Source organism: Chlorella variabilis, assembly GCF_000147415.1.
Source record: "Chlorella variabilis unplaced genomic scaffold CHLNCscaffold_28, whole genome shotgun sequence".
In the NCBI taxonomy this organism is placed as follows: domain Eukaryota; kingdom Viridiplantae; phylum Chlorophyta; class Trebouxiophyceae; order Chlorellales; family Chlorellaceae; genus Chlorella; species Chlorella variabilis.
Genome location: NW_005435060.1, coordinates 30,914 through 46,608, shown reverse-complemented (window position 1 = coordinate 46,608; position 15,695 = coordinate 30,914). Strand labels below are relative to the sequence as shown.

The 15,695-nt window shown below is 69.7% G+C and overlaps 4 protein-coding genes across 4 annotated transcripts; 2 read left to right on the top strand and 2 right to left on the bottom strand.

The window, feature by feature from the left end:
* Positions 1–484: 484 nt before the first annotated feature.
* Positions 485–3,010, bottom strand: CHLNCDRAFT_139980 (hypothetical protein; the record flags this gene model as incomplete). Its single annotated transcript, XM_005843579.1, has 7 exons — positions 485–550; positions 848–946; positions 1,244–1,318; positions 1,787–1,851; positions 2,181–2,252; positions 2,499–2,630; positions 2,914–3,010. 7 exons carry the CDS (start codon positions 3,008–3,010, stop codon positions 485–487), a joined length of 606 nt encoding a protein of 201 aa, XP_005843641.1.
* A 768-nt stretch (positions 3,011–3,778) lies between these two features.
* On the top strand, positions 3,779–6,491 carry CHLNCDRAFT_139979 (hypothetical protein; the record flags this gene model as incomplete). The annotated part of the gene is made up of 4 exons (XM_005843637.1): positions 3,779–3,787; positions 4,154–4,961; positions 5,129–6,256; positions 6,349–6,491. The coding sequence occupies 4 exons, from the start codon at positions 3,779–3,781 to the stop codon at positions 6,489–6,491; spliced, it is 2,088 nt and encodes a 695-aa protein (XP_005843699.1).
* A 611-nt stretch (positions 6,492–7,102) lies between these two features.
* On the top strand, positions 7,103–13,016 carry CHLNCDRAFT_139978 (hypothetical protein; the record flags this gene model as incomplete). The annotated part of the gene is made up of 15 exons (XM_005843636.1): positions 7,103–7,145; positions 7,363–7,436; positions 7,684–7,801; positions 8,055–8,125; positions 8,341–8,510; positions 8,864–8,965; positions 9,219–9,280; positions 9,519–9,567; positions 9,790–9,980; positions 10,181–10,541; positions 11,632–11,803; positions 12,005–12,056; positions 12,376–12,398; positions 12,580–12,753; positions 12,924–13,016. 15 exons carry the CDS (start codon positions 7,103–7,105, stop codon positions 13,014–13,016), a joined length of 1,755 nt encoding a protein of 584 aa, XP_005843698.1.
* Positions 13,017–13,441: 425 nt separating this feature from the next.
* On the bottom strand, positions 13,442–15,203 carry CHLNCDRAFT_54976 (hypothetical protein; the record flags this gene model as incomplete). The annotated part of the gene is made up of 8 exons (XM_005843578.1): positions 13,442–13,522; positions 13,766–13,867; positions 14,077–14,139; positions 14,276–14,355; positions 14,497–14,566; positions 14,812–14,855; positions 15,002–15,043; positions 15,170–15,203. 8 exons carry the CDS (start codon positions 15,201–15,203, stop codon positions 13,442–13,444), a joined length of 516 nt encoding a protein of 171 aa, XP_005843640.1.
* Positions 15,204–15,695: the final 492 nt, after the last annotated feature.

Here is a 15,695-nt window from a genome sequence, read left to right as displayed (position 1 = left end):
TCTGCCTCGGCTGGGGCCGGCAGAGAGGCAGGCCCAGGCAGCGCTGATCCAGGCGACGACGCGGCCGCTCGGGCCGCCGCCACCAGCGCAGCAGCAGCAGCAGACGCGGCGAGCTCGGCCTCGGGGCGTGGTGCAGGCACTGAGGCAGCACCGGGGGCAGGCGACGAGCCCCAGGGGGTCCCTGCCTAACTGTTTCTGGAGACCTCTGTGATTCTGGCGGCAGGATGCCGAGCGCCCCCAGTGTATCGAAAGGTGCCAACAGACCCTGCCAGCTCCCATCCTTTCCAGCTGCCTGCCTTGACTCGTCCACTCTCCCCGCACCCGCCGCTGCCCACTTGCTGGAGCACTTCGCTGCTTGTGAGCTTGCAAGGAAGGACAGAGAGCAATTGTCGCTGGGAACCCAGAGCAAAGCAAGGGCTGGGGCAGGGAGGGGCAGGCGGGCGGCGGTGTTGGGCGCCGCCTCGGCGCCGCGCGGCGCGGCCCCTCACTCCGCCTTGAGCTGCTGGCTGTTCTGCAGCACGTAGCTGCCACCTGGGTTGGCCACCTCCACCTGCACCCAGCCAAGCAGGCAGGCAGTCGGGCAAAGCAGGCAGCGGTGTGCGGGCGAGCCGCAAGGGCACAGGCAGGGCAGCGAGTGCGCACATGCCACGCATGGCTCGGGCAGCCCCAGAGCACCCCAGCAATGCCAGCCCCCGCTCGGCCCTGCACGGGCTGCTAGGCGCCTTCCACGCCCTGCCCTGCCCTGCCCCGCACACCCCTGCCCAGCCTCGCTCAGACCAGCACAGGCTCGCCCCTTCCCTTTCCAGCCCTGCCCCGCCCCGCCCTGCCCCACCCCACCCCGCCCCACCTGGTACACTTGGTCTGGCATGGTGCCGTGGCTGAGCTGCAGCTTGAGGTGGTGCGTCACGCCGCCCGCCGCGCCGCGCTGCACCTTGGCGCTCAGCACCTGCGGGGCGGGACAGGCGGTGGCGGCGGCGCTGGGTGGCGGCGTGCACGGAGGCGGCGTGGTGCGCAGGCGGCGGCGTGTGGCGACCTGGTGCGCAGGCGGCGGCGTGTGGCGACCTGGTGCGCGGGCGTGTGTTGGGGCGGGGCTGGGGCAGCGGGCTCCCTGGCGGCGCAAGCAGCAAGCACATGAGCGGGTCGCGCTGGCAGGCCCGCCTGGGCAGCCATGCCATGCCCAGGGCCTCGCCTTCTTGAGGGTGAAGGGGAAGAGGGAGTTGCTCTGGGAGCTGAGCTGCTGCACGGCATAGGCCGCCACCTCATCCACCTCGGGATTGTCGGGGAACTCGTCCGCGGCGGCGGCGGCGGCGCCGCCGGCCTGCAGCGCGTGGGCACACGAGGGCCGGCGCAGGGGCACAGGGGCGCCTGAGTGGGGTGAGTCGAATTAGTGGGGTGGGTGAGGGAACGAAGTGGGAGGGCCAGGCGCCGGGACACGGCGAGAGAGGGAGCAGGAGCGGGACGGCAAGGAGCGAGGCGCCCCGCCGGGAAGCCGCCGGCCGCTGCGCCCTTTGCCGGGGGCCCGGTGCCCGCCGGGGCGGCGAGGGCTGCGCGGTGCGGCTCGCAGAAGGGTGTTACAGGGGTGCGAGGCGGCTGGAGGGCGGCCCAGAGAGAGAGAGGCGCAGCATGCGCAAGGCACAGCACGGCGCAGGAGCACAGCGGCAGGGGAGCAGGGAGCTGAAAGGGGAGGCCCAGGCGCTGCGGCGCGCGAGCGGGCATCGCCCCGCTGCGCGTGCGCTGGCGCTGAGCTGGCGCTGTGCTCAAGCTGAGCTGGCGCTGCTCACTGCACCTGGGCAGCGCTGATCTCCTCCAGGCTCGTCAGCTCCATGGCCCCGCCATAGGCCGGCAGCTTCTCTGCAGGCGGGTTGCGCGGCGCGGCAGTGGGGATGGAGGGAGCGGGCACACGCAGCCGGCACACGCGTTTCGTTCCGAGGCGCGGCCTGGGCCGGGCCGGACGCCAGCGGCCGCCGCCCGCCGCAGCCCTGGCTGGCGGGCTGTCGCGCCGCAGGCGGGCGCGCCGCCCAGTGGGCAGGCAGGACGCTATGGCAGGCAGGAAGCTGCGGCAGGCAGGAAGCTGATGCGGCAGGCAGGAAGCTGCGGCAGGCAGGAAGCTGATGCGGCAGGCAGGAAGCTGCGGCAGGCAGGAAGCTGATGCGGCGGCCAGCCCTCCACGGCGGACCCACCCCAGATCTTGGCCTCGTAATACTTGGTGCCGCCGCCGCCCTCCACCCGCAGCTTGAGCTTGTAGTTGGTGCCTGCAGGCAGGCGGCGCGCAGGCCATGCAAGGCCAGCAGGTGGGTGCGGCGTCGGCACCAGGGCTGGGCGCTGGGCGGGAGGGCGGGAGCGGCGCGGCGCGCGCGCGGCGGCCGCAGCAGGCGGGCTGCTGCTGCAACGCGCCCGGCTGCGGGCTGCTGCCAGCCAGCGGGGCTTGTGTCGCAAATTACTTTGCAGATATGCAGACTGCAGACACAAATGGCAGAAGAATACAGCAAGCTGCCCACCTGCCACCACCTGCGTCTCAGCCGCCAGAACCTTGACCGCATCGGCAGGCACCCCCAGCTTTGCCACCGCCACGCCCTTGGCCGCCTCCACCGCCGCGCTGTTGGCGCTGTCGTCCACCTGGCGGAAGCCGCCTGCTGGAGGGGTGGAGCGCAGCGAGGGAGGAAGCGAGGGCGCGTGGCGAGGGAGGCAGGCGGCAGGCAGAGACGGCGGGTGGGGTGGGCGGGCGGGGGCCTGCCGCGTGGCCCCCCGGGGCCGCTGGCCGGCCTGCTGGTGCCCGGAGCTGGCTGGCAGAGAGTGCAGCGCGGTCGGACTGACTCGGGGCGGCCTGCCGGGCCACCAGGCCGCGCTTCCACGGGCTCCCCGGCGCTGCCGAGACTCCCAACAAGCTGATCAAGCAACCAAGAGGCCACGCACCGAGCATGGTGCCGGTTCCGTTGGCAACGGGCCACGCAAACGCCCCAAACGCCACGACACTGAGGGAGATAAGCACCAGCTTCACTAGAGGAAGCATGAGTATGCCAACTGGCCGGCACGCCCTTCGTATCTACGCTGGTGTAGACAAAGCGACGTGCTGTGACTGGGCAAAGCAGGGAAGCGTTCACTCTGCCCAGAGTCTGTGCGAGCAATGCACTTACTGGCGTAATTCTTTGTGCGCCACACAGTTCGACCAGCCCGTGCGCCACGCTGCTTTCAACGCCCAGCACATGCCGCCGCAGCCCCGACGGATGACAGCTCCAAGCCCTTCAACCGCTGGCTCTTGGCCTCGCAGGCCACCAGCAGCGGGCAGGGTGAAGCGCTTGATAACGACGAGCCCCTTGAGCTCTATGGCAGCCCCGCGTTTGGCGCCCCAACAGGTCAGGGCGTCACTTGGGAATGGCAGTGCTGCATGTGTTGGGTGTCCCAGCACGTTCTGCCGTGAACGCCACCTGCAAGGCGTCAGGGGCAGGAAATGGCAGCAGCAGCAGCAGGCCCAGCAGCGGCAGCGGGCGAGCGGCATTGCCGATGCATCTCAGCAGGAGCAGCGGGTTGTGGGGATGGTGCGCACGTCTGGCCGCTCTGCTGTTGCTCTGCACTGTTCCTCGACTGACCTGCTGGCCAGCGATGAGGCAGGATGGCTAGAGAGCATGCATTGTAATTCTTTTGTCACATTCAGAGAGTCAGATCATCAGAGTGAGTGTGGCGCCATGGCGTCGGTGGCAACAGCAATGGAAGCTTCCTTGCTTGCGGACAGGCCAGGCATCTCAGCTTCGGGACCTTTGTAAGACCTCAAATTGGCTTGATGAGCGTGGTCAGGTGACACAGGCGCCGTGCACTCCGGCATTCCACATGGTCCGGGCATGGGCCGGGCGGCCAGATTGTTAGTTGTTCTGGCCGCAATTCCTCCAGCAGAAGGCTCCCTGATCACTGGCTGGTTTTGACTGGCCCTAGAAGTTGTTCCCTCAAACCCTCCCCCGACACCCCTGCCGCCCGCCCCCTAGCCCGTGCTGCCGGCGTTGTGCGCTGGAAACTGGGTCCTTCCTGCAGCTTTTGAGAGGCAAGCTGCGCCGCTGGGCCTTTGCCGCTGCCTCCTGCAGCCGCTGCCACCAGCCGGCGCCTCCCCGACGCCCCCACCCCACCTTCCCTCGCTTTGCCTGCCCCCCTTCTCGCCCCGCAGAAGATGAGCGCCACAGCGGCGCACCTTGCGGTGCGGCAGGGCGACCTGCAGCAGCTGCAGGCGGCGCTGGCGCAGCACCCCGAGCAGGCCGCCGCTGACGACGCGCACGGCTGGGCGCCGCTGCACGACGCCGCGCAGCTGGGCAGCCTGGCCTGCCTGCGCGCCCTGCTGGCGGCCGGCGCCGACGTCGACGCAGCCAACAGCCGCGGCGCCACGGCCCTGTTCCTGGCGGCGGGCAAGGGGCACGAGGGCTGCGTGCGGGAGCTGCTGGCGGCCGGGGCCAGCACCGGCGCGGCAGAGGCCACCGGCATGACCCCACTGCACATCACCGCCGGCATGGGCCACCTGGGCTGCCTGCGCACGCTGCTGGCGGAGGGCGCGGAGGTGGAGGCCGCCGACGGAGAGGGCTACACGCCGCTGCTGCTGGCGGCGCAGCGGGGGCAGGCGCCGTGCCTGCGCGCGCTGCTGGCCGCGGGCGCAGACCTGACGGCCACGGAGCGCAGCCTGGGCTTCCAGCCGTTGCACCTGGCTGCCGCCAGCGGCAACGTGGCCTGCCTCAGGCAGCTAATTGACTCCCGGGCGGACCTGGAGGCAGGGGACAGCGCTGGCAGGAGCGCCCTGTGCTGGGCGGCAGCCAAAGGCCAGCTGGCGGCCATCCGGTGCCTGGTGGCCGCGGGGGCGGCGCCGGCCGGGCCGGGCGGGTGGGGGGCCTCCCCCCGCGAGGTGGCGCTGCGGGAGCAGCAGCCGGCCGCGGCGCAGCTGCTCCAGGAGCTTGAGCGCCAGCAGGGGGGCGGCAAGCGGCAGCCGGGTGCGCCCCTGCCACGCCTGCTTGGTTGCTTCTTTCTGTTGTTTTCCGGGTGGTGAAGCGCCTGCTTCCGTGGGGGCCTGCGTGCAGCGGGCAGCTGCGACTGTACCCTGTTGGATGGATGGTTTGCGGCGCCTCAGTTGCCAGTCCCCTGCTTTTGCTCCCTGCAGTTCCAGACGGTGGCAGCTCGCAACAGCAGCACCAGGAGCAGGCGGAGGCTTCCACCTCTGAACAGGCGGCTGCAGCAGCCGAGGCGGCCGCCGCCGAGCTGCTGGCAGAGGAGGAGCGCGAGGAGGAGCAGCAGGCGGCCAGGCAGGCGGCCAAGGCCGCCAAGCGGCAGCGCCAGAAGGAGCGGCAGCGCCAGCGGGCTGCTGCAGCGACGGAAGAGGCGCAGGAGGAGGCAGCAGGGGAGACAGCGGCGCCAGAGCCGCTCCCAGCGCCAGAGCCGCTCCCAGCGCCAGAGCCGGCTGGGCCGCGGCCGGATGCGGCGGCGACAGCAGCGGGCGCAGGCACGCCTCAGGCAGCCGTCAGCTTTGCTGCCTCCCCCTTGCCTCCTCGCAAGGACTTGGGCAGTCTGCTGTGCTCGGCTTTCTCGCCCTCCGCTGCAACAGACGACGGCCAGGGGGCCGTCGGCGCACGCCCTGCAGCGTCGGCCGGGGTGGCGGCGGCGGCAGCCAAAGGCAGGACCAGCAGCGAAGTCAGCGTTGAGCTGGCGCACCTACTGAAGCAGCTAGGCCTGCACGCCCAGGTTGGAGGCCAGCCAGCACCAGAGAAGGGAGCGCCTGGCAGCGCTGCCGCGGGCGTGGAGCCAGCCTCCGGCCCAGCAGCAGCAGCGCCGGCGGCGGCGCCTGGCCCCGGCCCCGGCCTCGCGCCGCGGTCGGCGGGGCAGGCCGACAGGGGCAAAGCAGGCAGCAGCGTCAGCGCTGAGCTGGCACAGCTGCTGCAGCAGCTGGGGGTGCTGCCAGCAGAGGAGCGCGCTGGCCCTGCTGCCGCCTCCTCCCCGCAGCCCCGCAGCAGGGCAGCACCTGTGCCTGTGGCGGTGGCGGCAGCCAGCATAGACAAGGCGCCAGAGGCAGGCAGCCCTGCGCCGGCTGCAGCGGGAACAGCCCAGGAAGCTGCTGCTACGCTCGCCTCTGCCCCCAGCGGTCTGACGCCCGCCGCCAGTGGCCTGACCCCCGCCACCAGCGGCCTGCCCCCTGGCCTGCTCAGCGAGCTACTGTGCCCCATCACCCAGGAGCCGATGCGTGACCCCGTGGTGGCGGCGGATGGCAACCTGTACGAGCGAGCCGCCATTGAGGGTGGGTGGGCGGCCAGTCTGGCTGCCTGGTCGGTGGCTGGCTTGCCGTCTTGGCGCCGGTTGGCTGAAGCCTCTCCACTATGCCCTTTGCAGCCTGGATTGCGCGCCAGCAGGCCACGGGCCAGCCACCCTGCTCCCCCCTCACCAACCAGCCGCTGGAGCACTTGGTGCTGACGCCTGTGCGGGCGCTGCGAGTGATGGTTGCAGACCTACTGGCGGCGGGCCTGCTGGAGTGACGAGCCTGTGTGCCCCGCCCTCCTCCAGTGCTGTTTGGCAGAACTGTTACATCCCAGCAAGCCGTGGCCGAGGGTGTGAGGCTGGTGCAGCGGAGGCCGGCCGGTGGCGCCTGCTGCCCTCCTCTATGACCACCCGCTGGGCACCTGGGCCCGTGATTCCCGTGCGAGCGCTGGTGGCAGCCTGGTGGCGGGCGCCCAGGCGGCAGAGCTGCTGCGGGGAGCAGGACGGCGGAGCTGGCTGCTCACTGGCAGCAGCCTTTTCATGAGGGGGGAGCGGCGGTGGCTGCGGAGGCGGCGGAGGCGGCGGCAGCTAGTGACCGGAGCAGCCCGCTGCGCTTTCAGCCTTCGGCAATCATCTTGGGCATCTGCAGAGCCTTGTAAGACAGCAACCGGCTCGTCTGACTGCCCAGGGAGCCGCCACCTGGCCTTTGGGGGCACTACTGCATGGGCATCGCCAAAGCCTCCAGAACCTGGCTCCTCGCTGCAGCATTCCGCCTTCATTTTACTGCTGGTTAGGTTGCCTTAAGGGCGCCCAGTGGCTTGCTTGCTGTTCAGCCATCCCCGCCATGGCGGCTCGGCGCTGCGGGCCTCAGGGCCTCTGTCATCGATCCATGCAAGCCCTGCTGCTGCTGGCAACAGCCTCGGTGTGCGCAGGTGAATTGGGGCTGGTCGCCGCGCCACGCGGCGTGTGGGGGCAGCAAGGGGGTATCAGCCTTCGAGAACCGCGCCCTCTCCCATCCTCACCGCCTCCGCACCCTGCCCAGGGCGGCCTGTGATCGCCGTCGGCCCGCTGGCAGACCCGCCCGCGCCCCCGCCACCACGCCGCTGCCGCCGCTCACGCTGCCGCTGCCTCGCCGCCGCCTGCCTGCAGCCTACATCGAGCCCTCCAACTCGCCGCCCGGCGGCCTGGACGTTGCCAACACCCCTCAGTTCATCCTCTTCACGGTGGGCACGCTGGAAGGGCAGGGCCCTGAGCCGGAGTGGCCTTGTGCCCCTGCCGCCTGTGCCCCTGCGCCGCCCCTCAGGCCTGCCCTGCTGCCTGCATGCCGCCCACCTCCTCGCACCCTCTGGCCTCCTCATGTGCTGCCTGCTCCCCTGCTCTGCACTCCCATCCTGCCGGCCTCGCCTGCCCCTGGCGGCTCTGCCCTCGCCGCTTCTCACCCCGCCCTGCCACCCGGGACCCTCCCTGCAGCACGACGATGCGGTGCTGAGCTCCACCCACGAACTGATGAAGTCGGTGACAGACGGGCGCTCGTTCAGCGGCTGCCCCGCCACCGCCACCTTGTTTGTGGCGACGCAGATCGGCAACGGTGGGTGGGGCCGCCGCCGCAGGCGTGCCTGGCGGGGAGAGGCTCCACTAACGGGAGGCGCCTGCCAGCGCCCGTTCCCTCTCCCTCCCACCCGCCTGCCTCCCCGTCCTGCCCGCCCCCTGCCTCCCCTCCCGCCCCTCCCCCTGCCTGCTCTGCGCCCTCGCTGCCTGCTCTGGGAACATCCTCTCCCACCTGCCCACCTGCCTGTCTGCCTGCCTTGACTGCCCGCCTGCCTCCCCGCACCGCCCCGCAGACTGCGACCTAATGATGGACCTCTACAACTCTGGCTACGAGGTGGCTGACCACACGCAGACCCACGAAACGGTGAGGCAGCCGCTTGGCGCGGCGTGCGGCGGCGCCGGGTGGGCGGGTGGCAGGCCACGCGCAGGGCCGCGGCGCGGCGGCCTCGGGCCTGGCTGTGCGCCGCGGCGGGCCCACGCACGCGCCTGCCCGCTCCTCGCCTCCCCTCACCTCGCGTCACCTCACCCCACCCCACCGATCCACCCACCCCGCCCCACCCCACCCCACCCACCCTGCAGCTCAAGGGCCTGAAGGAGTCGAAGCTGGAGGAGGAGGTGCTGGGGGCGCGGTCCGACCTGGTGGCCTGCGGCGTGCCCCAAGGCGACGTGGCCGGCATGCGCGCCCCCTTCCTCAACTCCGACGCCGCGGTGCGCCAGGTGCTCAGCGAGAACGGCTTCCTGTACGACAGGTGTGTGTGTGTGTGTGTGTGTGTGTGTGTGGTGGATGGGTGTGCGGGTGTGGGTGTGCGTGGATGTGTGGGTGTGCGTGTGTGGAGGGGGATCTTTGCTGTATGTGTGGGTGGCTGCGTGGGGGGCTTGAATGCGGCGTGGGTGTGGCGTGTGGCAGGCGGGGCAGGGGTTGCGCCAGCTGCGCGAGCTGCCTTGCTGCCCGCGGGAGGGGGGTGCAGGGAGGCGGCAGCGGCAGGTACTGGCGCGTTGGCCCGGGCCCAGCTGCAGGCATTGTTCGCCCCGCACCCCAGCCTGAAACCCCACCCACCCTGCTGACGTCCCCGCCACCCCATGCCTGCCTCCTGCCCCGCAGCTCTCTGATTGAGGAGGGCAAGGGCGCCAGCCTGTCCAAAGGCATGGGCGACCGCGTGTGGCCCTTCCAGATGGATGGCGGCGTACCCATCAACTGCGACTGGTGGGTGGTGGGTAGGCTGGGCCCCCGCCGACGGGGGCGCCCTGGCGCTGCTGGCAGCGGACAAGGCCCCCCGGGCGCCCCTCACGTGTGGCCTGGCGCCTGCCCGGGCCACGCAGGGCGGCAGCTGCGCCACACGCCCTGCTTCGGGCAGCCCCGGCGGGGCGGCGCAGCCCCGCCACCACCGGGCAGCTTGTGTTTGCCACTGTGCTTAGCCCTAATGTTGCCCTGCCGCTCCCTCTGCCCTGCCCCCCAGGTTTGGCGACTCCCAGCAGTGCAGCACCTCTGAGAGCTGGCCCGGCTTGTTTGAAGTGCCAGGTGCGCTGTCCTCCTCTCCTGCTCCGAGCCGCCGGCTGGGGTTCGGCCGGTGGAACAGAGCGCTGCGGAGCCCGCGCGTGCCTGCTGACCTGGCGCTGGCTCGCCAGAGCTGCCCTGCCTGCCTGCCTGCCTGCCCTGCCTGCCTGCCTGCTGCGGCGCCGCCGGTCGGCCTGCCTGCCTGCCCGCCGGCTGTCCCCCAGCGCGCCGCCTGCCCACCCATGCCCGCCCCTGCCTGCAGTGTGGCAGCTGCTGAACGACGACGGCGTCTGGTCCATGGATTACGGCCAGTGAGTGCCTGCCTGCCTGCTTTCTTTTTTTCCACCCCACCCTATCAAGCAATGACGCCGCGGCGCCTGCTCGCGGCGCTGCCGAGTGCTCGCACGCACGCACGCATGCACGGAGCGGAGCGGAGCGGAGCAGCACCCTCACTCGCTCTGCGCTGGCCGGCTGCCGCCTGCACGCCCCCGCGCCTACCGCCGCCCGTACCGCCCGTACCGCGCGCCCTGCAGGAGCCCCAGCGCCGACGCGTACCGCGTGCTCAAGAACGCTTTTGATGCCGCCTACTCCGGCAACCGCGCCCCGCTGCCCATCTTCATCCACACGCCCTGGCTGGAGGAGCACGCCGGGGATGTGAAGCGATTCCTGGGTGAGGCTGCTGCAAGGGGTGGCGGCGGCAGCGGCGGCGGCGGCGTGTGCGAGGGTATGGTGGTTGGAGGGCGAGGAGGGGTGCTGTTGGTGCGACACGCCGGGTCGCCTCTCTGCAAGCAGGGCTGGGTTGGGGCAGGCGGCAGGCACGTGCCGCCGCCTCTCCTGCGGGCCGGCCCCTTTCCCGCGCTCAGCAGCAGCCCTCGCCTCATTGCGTCCACTGCCCGCCGCTGCCCACCCCCCTCCCTCCCGCAGACGAGGTGTCTGACCCCGAGGCGTACCCCAATGTGTACATGGTCACCATCCGCCAGCTGCTGGCCTGGATGCAGAATCCCGTCCCCGCAGACCAGCTCACGCCAGAGGCGCTGGGCTGCGGCCTGCCCGGCGGCGCCCCCGGCACCGGCGGCGCCAGCGGCGGCCGGACCGACACCGCCTCCCCGCCGCCGCCCGACGGGTCGCAGCAGCAGACCGCAGCCGGCGGCAGCGGCGAGGACGGCGGCGAGGGCGGCGTGAGCACCTACGCCGGCGACGGCAGCAGCGAGCCAGTGCCGGAGCAGCCTCGCTCGGCGGCCGATGCGCTCGCAGAGCTGGGGTTCAAGCTGAACCGAAAGATGCGGTGAGCCAGGAACCCGGCACGCACCCAAAGCCCCCGCAGCCCGCAGCTGCGCCGATGCCAGCCGGCCCGGACCGCTCGTGCCAGCTGGCTGGCCAGCCGGACGCCATTGCTCCCTGCCGCTGCTGCCGGCTTGTCGGGAGGCTGGGCCCTAGCCCTGCCCGGCCCCGTGTTCTCTGTCTAGCTTTCAGCACCACACCATGCACGGTTTTGCTGCACAGCGCATGCCTCCGACACCCTGGGCTGGCGGCTGCTGCTGCCGCAGCCCGCACACTGCCCCAAGCAATCCCACCAATTCCGCTTGCAAATTCATGAGCCCATTTCTGCGTGATTCTTCATTTCTCCTCCCCGCCGCTTCTTCTTCCTCTGATCGCCCTGCCAGCCGAACGCACCCGCATCCCTACCCGCAAAGTACCTGTTCAGCCCAACGTACTCGAGTGTAGTGTAGTGCCAGTTCTTTATGCAAATGGAACCCTTAACTAACTACAGTGAAGTTCTCTGTCGGAACTGCCTTCAACGCTCGCCAGCCGCCCGCGCTGCAAGATCACGCAGAGTCTTGGAATCAGGGGTCATAGGCATACAGATGGCAGGTTCGACACGTTAAAAGGCTGTGGCCCTTCGAATCAAGCTTCCGTGTTGCCAGACAGGAATGCCAGCCCGCAGCGGTGTCAGCGAGCGGCAGGCGGCGGTGGCGTCGCAGGCTGGCACTCCCAGGGCGGCACCCTCACCCTTGGCACTTGCAAGCGTCATTCGATCATCTGGGTGGGCCGCGCACTGTTTATCGCCCGCTGCAAGGCGAACGGGGGAAGGTGGCGGCCACCGTGGCCCAGCAGGCATTTCATGGCGGTGGTCTGAGAGCCCAAGCTACTCCTATGTGTTCCGGATTGAGTCACACCGGCATGGCTGCCCTGGGAGGAGCTCGTTGCACCTGGGTGGTGCTCTGCGCCGCAGCCCAGGCGGCGTTTGCCTGCCGTGCCTGCGGCTCCAGGGGCCTGCCGTCCTTGTCGGGACACGTGGGCAGGAGGGCAGCCTTCCTGGCCGGCGCGAGCCCCCCGCTACGCCTGCAAGCCCGCACCGCGCGCCCCGCGACCAGGGCGGCAGCAGCACCCCCCGTGCAAGCGTTGGCGCTGGGCTGGGTTGCAGCGGGCGCGGCGCTGGGAGGCTTGTTTGTGGGCCTGCTGGTCGCCAAGTGGGCCCAGAACCACTTTCGGAACGAGTTCGATGAGAAGAAGTCGACGATCGAGAACGCGCTTCTGCGGGCCAAGGTGCGGCCGGGTGGTGGCCGTGCCTGGAGCGGGGGTGGAGCGGGTGTTTGTGGGTGCGTGTGCGGGTGGTGTGCCTGTGTGTGTGTTTGGGTGTGCAAGACTGGACGCCGCAGCTGGAGGGCGCCGCCCGTGGCTGCCCGCCTGGCGGTGGCCTGGCGGACGACTGGAGCACCGAGGGAGCCTGGCGCCTGGCTGCTGCAGGTCGAGGAGCTGCAGCAGATGGTGGGCAAGTATGAGCCCCTCGCCTACAAGAGTGAGTGCCAGCCTGTCCAGCAGCAGCAGTTAGGGTGGTCCTGTGACAGAGACGACCCAGCAGCAGCAGGTCGCCACGCCGCGGCAGCGCAGCGCAGCAGAAGCAGGGAGCGGCAGGCGGGGCTGTTTGATGCAGGGTTCTGAGGCAGTGCAGCGGATCTCCAGGGCAGCTTTGCGTGCCGCTGACGCCGGGAAGGGCCGCCGCCCTGCTACTGGCAACTGCTGGGAGCTGGTCTGCAGGGTATGCCAAGCTGTGGGCATGGTTGGTGGCAGGTGCCTGACCGCCCCTCGCTCTTCCTGCCTGCCTTGCCCGCCTGCAGGCATGCGGCTGCGGTTCACCCGGGTGGGCCTTTCAAGCACTGCGCTCTGCGGGTTGGCCCGCACAGCGCTGCCGCCCGCTTTCTGCCCTGCCCCGCCCCGCCACTCCCGCCTGGGCCGCTCCCACCTCCTGCACATCCATGCTGCCGCATCTCCCTCATGCCAGAGCCCTGCCCTTCCGCTGCGCCTCCTGCCCGCCGCCGCAGGGCGTGAACAAGGCTGTCATCCTGGGCCTGGTGGATGAGCTGCTGAGCAAGAAGGAAGTCAACATCTGGTGGCTGCCCGACTCCCTGGAGCGCATCTTCTACGTCAACATCATCTCCCTCTTGCTCTCCGTGCTGGACGAGGTGGTGGAGGGCATGAGCGTGAACTTCGCGGGGGTGAGCTGCCGCCGCTGCTGCTGCTGCTGCTGCGATGAAGTGACCTGCCTGCACACGCCCCGGCCTGGGTGCATCAAAGCTGCTGTCGGGCATGGTTTGCCGGGTGAGGCGCCCACCCGCCCACCCCCGTTACCCCTCGTCCTGCCTCCCCACCGCCTGCCCCTCTGCAGCACAACGTGAAGCTGCAGCTGACTTACCTCGACCTGGATGGCGAGCCTGGCAGCCAGAAGGTCCCCAAGCTGGAGCTGCTGCCCGCCTCGTGATGCGAGCTGCGGAGGGGAGGCCTGTCGGCAGTACCTGCTGGCCGCTGGCTGGGCCTGAGACTTGTTTCACACTGACAGACGCTGCAATTGGCTGCAAAGTGCCCTACGCGACGCATCTTTCACTCGAGGGGACAGACAACTGGAATGGATCTCTTGTAAATTCACGCAGCATGCATCGGCAGCAGGGATGTATGAGGATGAATATTTATGAGTGAGAGGATGAAAGGGATGAAATGCCGAGGGGTGCCGCCATTAGCAGCATATGTGTGGCATCGTGCAACGTCGAGCGCAGCGCTGCGGTGGGGCAGATTGCGGTGGTGCTGGGCGCTCGTCCTGGTTGCTGGCTGGGTGGTGGCCGCAGTGCAAATCTCGCCATCAAGCTCCCAGCCGGTAGCTCCAGCCTCCCACAGCCAGGTGGCACAAGCTCACAGCAGGCCGGAGGGGATCAGGACCTGGTCCACCACATGAACGATAGACCTGCCGGCCGCTATGTTGGCGGCGGTGACCTGCGGTGCAGGCAGAACACGACGGGTGGCGGGTGGGTGGGCACGGGCAGGGACACGAAAGAGTAGTGGTGAGGACCGAGCAGCGTCCGGCGGGCGTGTGTGCATGCGCACAGGCGCTGGGTGGGAGGTGGTGGGCGCGCAGCAGGGAAGGCGCTGCTGCGCCCTTGCAGCTGCTGCAGGCCCTTTCACAGCCGCCCAGCACTTCGGACCCCACCGGGATACGGCAGTGCCTCACTGAGTCACCTTGGCGACCTGGTTGGTGGAGGTGACAATGCGCACGCCCAGGGTCTTCTGCTTGAGGATGCCCAGCTGGCCGGGCACGCCCTTGAGCGCGGTTTGTACCAGCTGCACCATCATGGTTGGCGGCGTGCGTGGCGGTGGGGCAGGCGCGGGCAGGCAGCACGTCAGCGAACTGTTCGGGCTGCTCAGCACCCCTAAGGCCCGCTGCGCAAGGCTGCTGCACCCCGCCATGGACAGGAGGCGGATGCCAGGCGTGGCGCGGGAGCGGGCAGCCGGGCGCTGTGCGAGCCGCCCTGCAGGCTGCGGGGCCTCACCTGGGCGCTCTTCAGGGCGCGGCTGGACACAGCGGCGCCAGAGATCACGTGGTTGAGCAAGACCTGCGGCAAGCAGCCAGAGGCACAATTGATTTTACTGGAAACCAACAGGTTGGTTTGCCGCCAAGCGGAACCATGACAGGCTGGCCAGCCCTGGTTGCACTGCCCACATGCACTGCGGCGGCGCCGGCCCGCTCACCGAGGTGACCAGGGCCTTGTTCCCCAGCAGATCCTCGGCGGACAGGTCCAGATCCTCCAGCAGAGCCTCAAAGGCGGCGTCTGCGGGCGGCGGCGGCGGTGGCGGAGGTAGGCGTGCGGGCATGGGGGTGGGAGCAGGCGGGCGCCGGCCGCGGGCGGGCAGCAGGCCTCGAGAGGCCGACACGGCGACGGGATACCACCTGGAGCGGGACTTAAACTCACTGGGGGGCGCAAACACCGTCAGCTTGGCCCTCCTGTTGGACAGCAGTGCCAGGATTGCCTTGTCGGCGGCCTGCGGGCACCATGGGCATGTGGAACAGCACAACTGTGAGGTTACCCAGGGAGTTCATGATGGGTGGCGGCCGTAATCGGGGGCGGGCTGTGCATGCGACCACAACGGTGCCCCGGCCATGGAGCAGCCGGCCATGGCATGCACGGCAGCTGGGCGGCCGGCCATGGCATGCACGGCAGCTGGGCAGCCGCGTCCTGGAAGCGCCAGCATGGCAGCTGCGGCGGCAGCTGGGCGGGCGCACCCACCTGCACCGCCGCCAGCAGCAGGCTGAAGTCCTTGTTTCCGGCCACTGCAGCAGGTGGGGCAGGGACGTTCACAGAGTTTGAAGGCTTGATCAGCGGTGCACTGGATCATGTAGTACCTTCCAGCTGAGCTTTGGCGGCGCTGGCGGCGCTCGGTCCCGGTCACCCATCACCACACCACACAACCTCTCACCCAGCTCAGCCACGGTGGCAGGCGGCTTGGGCTTTGCGGCATCTGCGCAGAGCAAGGAAAACGGCAGAAGAGGCTGGTGTACCGGCCGTACGAGCAAGAAGCTGTGGCATCTGACAGGTAGGCCTCCCGGTAAGGATGTGCCCCATGATGGGCATGATGGCCCCCCACCTGGAGGGTCATTGGGGACATCATCCTCAATCATGCATCATTCTCCCTCCCGTTTGTTCTGTTGGCATCCCAGCAACCGTAATATGCTTTCTAGGACATGAGCCACCACTTTAGGGTGAAGGTGGTTAGCAAGACCACGGCCCCCAGGCCTCTAGACGGGCCACAGCCAAAAAGATCCCGTGCAAGTAGACCAGGACAACAAGCTCCCTTCAATGTGCCAGGGCAGGCCAGGCGGCGGGGTGAGAGGGATGACAACGAGGATGAGCGAGCACCCAGCGGCTTCTTAGGCTGGGGCGACCGGCAAGGACGCAAACGTGATCACTGGGAGGCTCGGCTCGGAGCGGACGTGGATGCCTTCTTGGCCTCTCTGCCGGGCCGGGCGGCGCAGCAGCGGTAGGAGCGCCAGCAGCAGCTCCAGCAGCGGCAAGCCCAGCTGGCCAGCATGGAGCCGCTTCCTTGCCACTTAGCAGCAGAAAATGGCAGCTGCTGTGAGTTGCACAAGACGGGCAGCCAGGGCAGCTGTGTT